Here is a 7964-nt window from a genome sequence, read left to right as displayed (position 1 = left end):
TATTTAATTTTCAACAACAAAAATTATAATCCATATACAGTCAAAACCGTTTAATTGCGAAAGCTTGGGACCGAAATATTTAAAAATTTCGCAATTATCCGATTTTTCGCAATTATACGATTAAAATTCAACAATTTATTTATTAAAAATCAGTTTGTGTTTTTTATAAAGATATTTATCATCTATATATATTTTAATCAAATAAGCCATCAAACTTTGCAATAAATACAATTTTTAATTAATGTAACCAACTATATATTTTAATTTGAATAAGTTATGTAACGAATAAAAAAACTAAATTTTAAAAATTTATCTTATTTGTTGAAACATATGATCATAGCTTTTTTTTTCTTCCCACCAATAATCCTATATTTTTATCGTCAAATCATCAAGTTATTATTTTATAAAAAGTATTCAATTAATTTAGATCAATCAAATAATATTAAAATATCTGAAGCACTTGAAAGTAATGTGATATATTTTGATATATATACTTTCTCTAGATCTAGACATGATTATAGACAGAAAGGAACAAAGAAAACAAGACTTAATTATAAAAAGATTGTAATTATTTATGTATTAGCATTATAGTTGTTGATAAATTATTTTTTATTGAATAAAATTATAATTAAATTTGTTTACTTGATTTTATCTCATTTTTTTTATTTAAGATATGTAAGAATTAAAGCAAAAAAAAGCTTTTATGAAAGATAATAACATTTTTTCCTTTACAATACCCTAATATTTATTTCCATTAATTTTAACTACTTTTGTCATTTTACCTTCATTAAATTTACTGAAATATAATTTTACACAAATATATTATCACTTTTTAAATTCTAATTTATTATTAAAGCCAAATTTTAAAATATTTTGCCTAAAAAACTGGAAACAATAAGATTAATATAAAAGAATTTAAGTTTATTAAGTGTTTTGTTTTCATTCACATGATATTTGATTTAAAATCCTATGCCTATTCAAATCTTATAAATTCTAATATTATAAATGTAAATGTATTAACAGACCATGCTGGAATGAAAGTTTATTAATGCTTTATAACATAAGATTTTATTTGAACTAATTTTATTATACATGTATCACAATTATTATAAACTAATATAAGATTTAATAAAAATATTTTGTGATAAGAGTTTGGCTAGACTCTGGAGTAAATAATTCTTTTTCCACTATATTCTCTAGCTTTCTTATGATCAGATATCTCTAGGTTCCCTTCGTCATTCTTGGAGCTTTCATAACCTTCTATAAAAAATAAGATTAATTAAAATTTTAAGTAATTAAACCTTCCAACTCTAATCTTATCTGATTACAAATATCCTGATCATCTAAAATTCCATGGCAGCTAGCATCATCATCGTGTAACACATATTCTTCAAATATGGGATCAAATTCATCTTCTTCGTAGTCAGTTAATGCTATTTCATCCTCCGATTCCCAATCAAATGCCATAGACTTATCAAAAAATTTAGCTTCAATAAAACACTTTATGATTGTGGTACTTGTCACCTCACCCCATGCAAATTTTATAAGATAGAGGCTATCATATAGTGTAAATCTTTTATAAAAAGAAATGGTGTCATTTCCTTCCATCAATGTTATCATTTTTCTCATGATACCCTTTCTATAATGACATTTAAAGGATCTAATTGCACCCATGTCCAATGGTTGAATTAATGATGTTGTATTTGCTGGTAAAAAAATTAATTTTATATTGTTAAATGTTAATTTTGTTTTGTGACAAGATGCATTGTCACAAAACAATAAAATTTTCTTCTTTAATGAGGAATCCCATTCTTTAAGAATATCTTCAAAAGTTGAGGTTGTCATCCAGCTGCTTTTATTGGAGTAGTATTTAACTGGTAATTTTTTATTTTTAAAGCACCTAGGGTTTTTAAATTTCCCTACAACATATAACTTTTTATCAGATCCATCCCCATTTATGATAAATAGAACTGTGACCTTTTCCTTGTCTGGTTTGAAGCCCAGTGGTTGAGTTCCACTAAATTCCATTGTGCCCTTTGGTAATGCTCGGTAGTATAGTCCTCATCACAATTGTAAATATTACTCCTTTGATAATCTTTAATCAGAGATGAGAGTGTATTTCTGCTCCATTCATTTGCATTAATAATATCTGCACTCCCCTTTTCATTGCAAACATTATGAAAATTTATATTCTGTCTTTTCCTAAATCTCTGCAACCAGCTGCTAGTAGGAATGCCTATAATTTATATATATATATTATAAAAACTTATAATTACCTTCATTGAATGTTTGGCTAAAAAACATAGCTATTTCTAACATCACTAGCCCATTTAGACTGCAATTTTTACTTCGCATTTGTGTAAACCAAACCAATAAAGCTGCTTCTGTCTTTGGGTAACAACTCATTCTAACTCTTTTAGTTGTAGGAGGTTTATTCCTTAGAAATTGTGAGCATAGATTTTCTTTATTCGCTATTAAACGGTAGATTGTCGAGACGTGGCAATTGTAATTTGATTCTAATTGTGTTTTTGATGTAGTGTTTAATTTATCAATTATTTCTTTTTTATGCTTCAGGGTTAATGTTTGGAATGATTTTTTTACCATTTTTATATTAATTTCTGGCGTGGTAATGAATGAATGAATGAATGGAAAAAGGTTAAATAAAAAAAATGATGAATAATTTTTTTCGAAAAATTTTTTTTATTTTTTCACTTATCCGATTAAATTAACGTTATTGTTATATAAATGGGACCTGAAAAATTTTGCAATTATCCGATATTTCGCAATTAACCGATTCGCAATTATAAATGTAATTTAACATTATACCATAGTAATTATTATCAAAATCGCGGGGTTTTTTCGCATTTAAAAGTTTTTGCACTTAAGCGATATGCAATTAAACGGTTTTAACTGTATATCTTTTATACCTTATTCCTTTATATATTTTTTATATCATTAATTGACCCAAGCCAAATTAATTATATCAATATTACAGTCGCTTAATCCCATTCAATAGGAAAATCCGAAATTCATATATTTATCTTTGAAAAATTTAATTTTGAAAAATTCATTCTTAAATTATTTACCAACTTTATAATTATTTTAAAAATATTAATAATTCCTATAAAAATCATCCTACAAAAATCCTTATTCTAAAAATTCAAATCACATTTATTAAACAAAAATCCTGGCCTAAACAACAACATTGCGTTGTTTCATTTTTATTTAATTTTTAATTAAAATTAATATATATAAATATGGTTTATTTATTATTGCACCGCCAACCTAGGACCCTCCGATCCTGGTCACAAACTACCATTAACAACAACCCAGAAATTTAGTTCTTTAAAATATAATTAACTTTATTTTTCCTTCTCAAAAATATGAATAATGATGATTTTTATAAAAACAAACACAACAAAATAACAAAATCCAAATTGATTGACATTTCTTATAATATATTGTTATTTAAATTATTTTATTGCCATTTTGAACAATTGCAGTAGAAACGGAGGAGATTATTGAAAGTGATTTCTGCCATGAAATAAATAATATTTTAAATCAGTATAAGGTTGTTTTAAAGAGGAATTATGTACTCTAAAAAATAAAGAAGATATAAAATTATTGGAAAACTACTGCTAAATCTTGTGGCTTAAGAAGATTACCGTTTTCTTGGATAGAGGACATGCATAAGTGAAAGAAACAACTAATATTTAAGTTTAAGTAAAATTTTATTTCTACTTTAAAAAATAAAATAATAATAATTATAATATGTATATCATCGACTGGTATATATACTGGTATATGTAACAAAACATTTAAATTAATACTCAATAAATTATTTTACAAATTTGAATAAACAACACAATATGTAACAAAACATTTAAATTAATACTCAATTAATTATTTTACAAATTTGAATAAACAACACTATTAACATTCCCCTCCTCGACAAAGCATCAAGTTGCTGCTAAGAAGGCGCATAGTCTGTCTGATGCAGGGGCCCCTACAACGGGGGGGGGGGTCCGAAGCAACTGCTTCAGTAAATTTGAGTGGGGGTACTTTTTTTTACATCCATCATGATCATGTGATTTCTGGTTTATAAATGTAACAATAAGACCCCCCCCCCCCCCACTTAATATTTAATTTAATATATTGAGGGAAATTTTGGTCGATGTTTAGTAAATTTGTTATCCGAAATTTCTTGTCATAAATTATTTTTCCAATTTTAAAATATGCCTAAAAATATTAACCAATATTGACAATAGCAAAATTCCTAGAAATTTGATTACTTATAGTATTAAAATGTATAAAGTTTTTTGCTTAACACGTCTCTTATTTGGTGGTCCACACGCAAATTCAAAATGGACATGTGAAGGTCTAGATAAATGGCAAAATATTAATCGTGATATTATTCTGCATGAATCTTCACAGGCACATATGATGGCCTATTATGGAAGGCTTTCTCATAATAAAAATTCGATATTAAAATTTATAACACCTCAGAAAGAATGTGTAGATAATAACCGTTCTATTATAAGAATTATAATAAGATGTTTAGATTATTTAATATCTCGTAACCAAGCCTTCTGGGGTAACAGGCAACAAGAAATCAATATGATGGCCCTTATTAAGTGTATTGCAGATTCTGAACCTATACTAAAAATGTATATACAGCAAAATGAAGAAAGAAAAAAGGATTAAAAACGAAATTATATTCAAACCTATTATCATATAATAACATAAACATTCTCATTGAAACCATGAAAAATATGGTTATAAAAAAATTCAAAATGAGATTACATTTAACTGGTGCTTTTCAATCATGCACATACGATGTTTCGAAATCAGAAGCAATAGCTTTGATAGTAAGATTGTTGAAAATAGTGAGACGCCAAAGCCTGTTGAAAGACTGATTGACATATATTGTAAGGGGAATACCACAGGTCTCGATAAAAAGCATAATATAATATCCAAACTTGGCTCGATGAATTTACCTCTTGAACAACTATTTGGGCAAAGTTATGATGGCGCCTCAAACATGAGTGGAAGAATCAATGGTGTGAAAGCCTTGATTAGAGCAGAGGCGCCAAAGGCAGATTTTATTTGGTGTTATTGTCATCGATTAAATTTAATCGTTGTTCAATTATGCCAATCAATTAAAGAACTTCGAAATGTTCTAGGAATACTAAATGAGATTTATGTCTATTTTAATGGTGTAAAAAGATATGAGGTACTCAAAAAATTTCAGTGTAATGATCTGAAAAAATCGAACGATTTCTACGCATCAATAATACCACTCGGTAATAGTACCTTATTTATTTAGATTTAAAATGTTTTTTTATTTAGAAGCTGGTTATCCTCATATAAAGCTAATGTAAATTTTTTTCTACTTTATGATGCCTTGAGGGCAGAAGGATTCTGAAGATTCTGCCACTTCCACTATGGCTAGTGCTATAGTCTTTAGAATAGAAAAATTTGAATTTATCTTATCACTTTGTATTTTGGATAAAATATTGTTGATAACAAGTTTGACTTGTACAAAATTGCAAACCATTTCTAAGGATATATGGTATGCAATAAATCAAATTCAATTGGCAAAAGATTGCTTGATTAATTTGAGAAGTAAAATAAAAATTATTGTCTTAATTATTTTTTAATCTAATAGATAATAACACTGAATTTTTAGATGTTTTTTCAAAGGCGCAAGATTTTATGAAGGAGAGAAATCTACATTTTTGATTAGGTGTGTTTTATGCTGCACTCGATTTAATTATTATGCAGTTTAACGAAAGATTTAATGATGATTCCATGAAATCTTTACATCAAACATCATTTTTTACGCCAAAGGAAATGGCAGAAAAATTAATTATTAAAGAAGATATCGAGGATATCTGTGAATTTACAATTTAAATTCAAGTAAAATTTTCGAAGAAATGTTGAAGTTTAGAAATAAGATGGCCAAAATGGGGATGTAATTATTACTCATGACCTAGAGGTTCAAGAATCTAAAGATTTGTCAGATTCTGAGAATTGTAAATTTATTTAATTAAAATATTTTTACCAATACATTATTTAGCTTCTTCTGATGATGATGATAATTCAGGGACTTACGATTCAGATTGGAAAAACTATTCATTTATTTTACCTTATCGTTTACTTTAAAATTTTTCTGCTTTCCCTAATTTAAGAATTTTATATAAATATTTATTAACCATTCCCACAACCTCATGTACTGCCGAAAGAGTCATGAGCAAAATTAAATTAATTAAAACAAGACTGCGCAGTACCATGAAAGATTCTTTTCTCAATAATTTAACCATATTATCAATGGAAAAAATTTTATTTAAACAATTAAATACTGATGAAATTATAAATTCTTTCGCTTTCTCTTCCCCTAATTTATCTAAATTATTAATTTAAAATAATATTTATAAAGTTATATTTTTTGCATTTTATTTATATTATATATTAAAAATTGATGCAATAAAAATTATTTTTGAAATTTATGAGTGTCATAATTATCATTTTTTCGAAGGGGGGGGGATACTTTTCAAGGGGGTACTTTTCATGGGGGTATTCTGCTTCATTCGCTCAAAAAGTGTAGGGGCCATTGGGTATATATACTGGTATATGTAACAAAACATTTAAATTAATACTCAATAAATTATTTTACAAATTTGAATAAACAACACAATATGTAACAAAACATATATTAATACTCAATTAATTATTTTACAAATTTGAATAAACAACACTATTAACAATAAGGAACTAAACAAATGGCTGAAAGAAGGAATAATAAGACCAATAACATAGCGTCTGGGCGACACTGTTAGTCATCATAAGAAAAGTAGATAATAGCTTAAGATTATGCATAAATTATAAGAAATCTGTAAATCCATGGGTAATAACAGTGAAATATCCTTTACTAAGAATAGTGCAATTATTGGCTAATCTAAAAGGAGCGACATTTTTTTTCGAAGATAGATTTTTCTAATGCTTATTTGCAGATTAAGGTGAATGTGAATACAAGTAAAATTTTAACAATACAACACATAGAGGATTGTTTGCATTCTGCCGATTGTCTTTTGAGTTGAATATCTGCCTCAATTTTTCAAAGAACGATGGCTGCTTTATTCCAAGGATTAAGGGGGATCATATATTATTTAGACCATGTTTTGATATCAGGTAGAACAGAACAGGAGCATAATACGAGATTAATTAAAGTGTTAAACATAATTTAGGAAAATGGTTTAAGAGTTAATATAAAAAAGTTTTGGATTAAATGAAATGCCGTATTTAGGACATATAATAAAAGGAAATGAAATTTCTCCTATTGCAAAGAAAATTGATAAGATTATGAGCATGAGAGCACCGAGTAATAAAACGGAACTACAAGCGTTTTTAGGAGCTGCTAATTATTATCATCGTTTCATACAGAATTTTGCAGAGATAGCTTTTAATTAAAAAAAAATAAAAAATTTGAATGGGGAGTAATAAATAATGAAAGTTTTAAAATATTAAAGGTAAAGATGGTAGAAAAACCTATTCTGAATTGTTTTAATGCGACATTAGATATATATAAGCAGTTGGTAACAAATAATGAAGGTATAGGAACGAGCTTTGTAACAAATTGTTGATAATTAAGAGAAATCGATTTTATTTTCCATACAATTTAACAGTATTGAAAAAATTACTCGACATTAAAAAAGAAGCTTTAGCAGTCAGGTTTGGTTTGACTAAGTGTAGATATTTATTGGTTCGAAAGTTTTATTATATACGGATCACAAACCGTTGGTAAATTTGTCCAAAAAAGACAATAAAGAATTGATGATTTCACAGAGATTGCAAAAATGGTTGATATTGGTTGGTAATTTCGATTTTAAAATTCGGAGCGGGTAAACAAAATTATTTCCAGATTTATTACCAAGACTGTTTACTAAAGAAATTGAAAACAAAAA

General features: G+C 26.7%; 1 protein-coding gene and 1 long non-coding RNA gene across 2 annotated transcripts; one reads left to right on the top strand and one right to left on the bottom strand.

Annotated features, from left to right (window-relative positions):
• The first annotated feature begins 323 nt into the window (after positions 1-323).
• LOC135922433 (uncharacterized) lies at positions 324-637 on the top strand. Its single transcript, XR_010570901.1, has 2 exons — positions 324-466; positions 504-637. It is a non-coding gene; the product is annotated as an uncharacterized LOC135922433 (long non-coding RNA).
• A 485-nt stretch (positions 638-1122) lies between these two features.
• Positions 1123-2593, bottom strand: LOC135931717 (jerky protein homolog-like). Its single transcript, XM_065468990.1, has 3 exons — positions 2277-2593; positions 1302-2236; positions 1123-1260 (listed from the first exon to the last, which is right to left on the bottom strand). The coding sequence occupies exons 2-3, from the start codon at positions 2026-2028 to the stop codon at positions 1157-1159; spliced, it is 831 nt and encodes a 276-aa protein (XP_065325062.1). The 5' UTR covers positions 2029-2236; positions 2277-2593; the 3' UTR covers positions 1123-1156.
• Positions 2594-7964: the final 5371 nt, after the last annotated feature.

Source organism: Gordionus sp. m RMFG-2023, chromosome 1 (genome assembly GCF_954871325.1).
Source record: "Gordionus sp. m RMFG-2023 chromosome 1, tfGorSpeb1-WG-v2, whole genome shotgun sequence".
In the NCBI taxonomy this organism is placed as follows: Eukaryota; Metazoa; Nematomorpha; class Gordioida; order Chordodea; family Parachordodidae; genus Gordionus; species Gordionus sp. m RMFG-2023.
The sequence above is the reverse complement of the archived record's forward strand: the minus strand, read 5'-3'. Positions and strand labels throughout refer to the sequence as shown.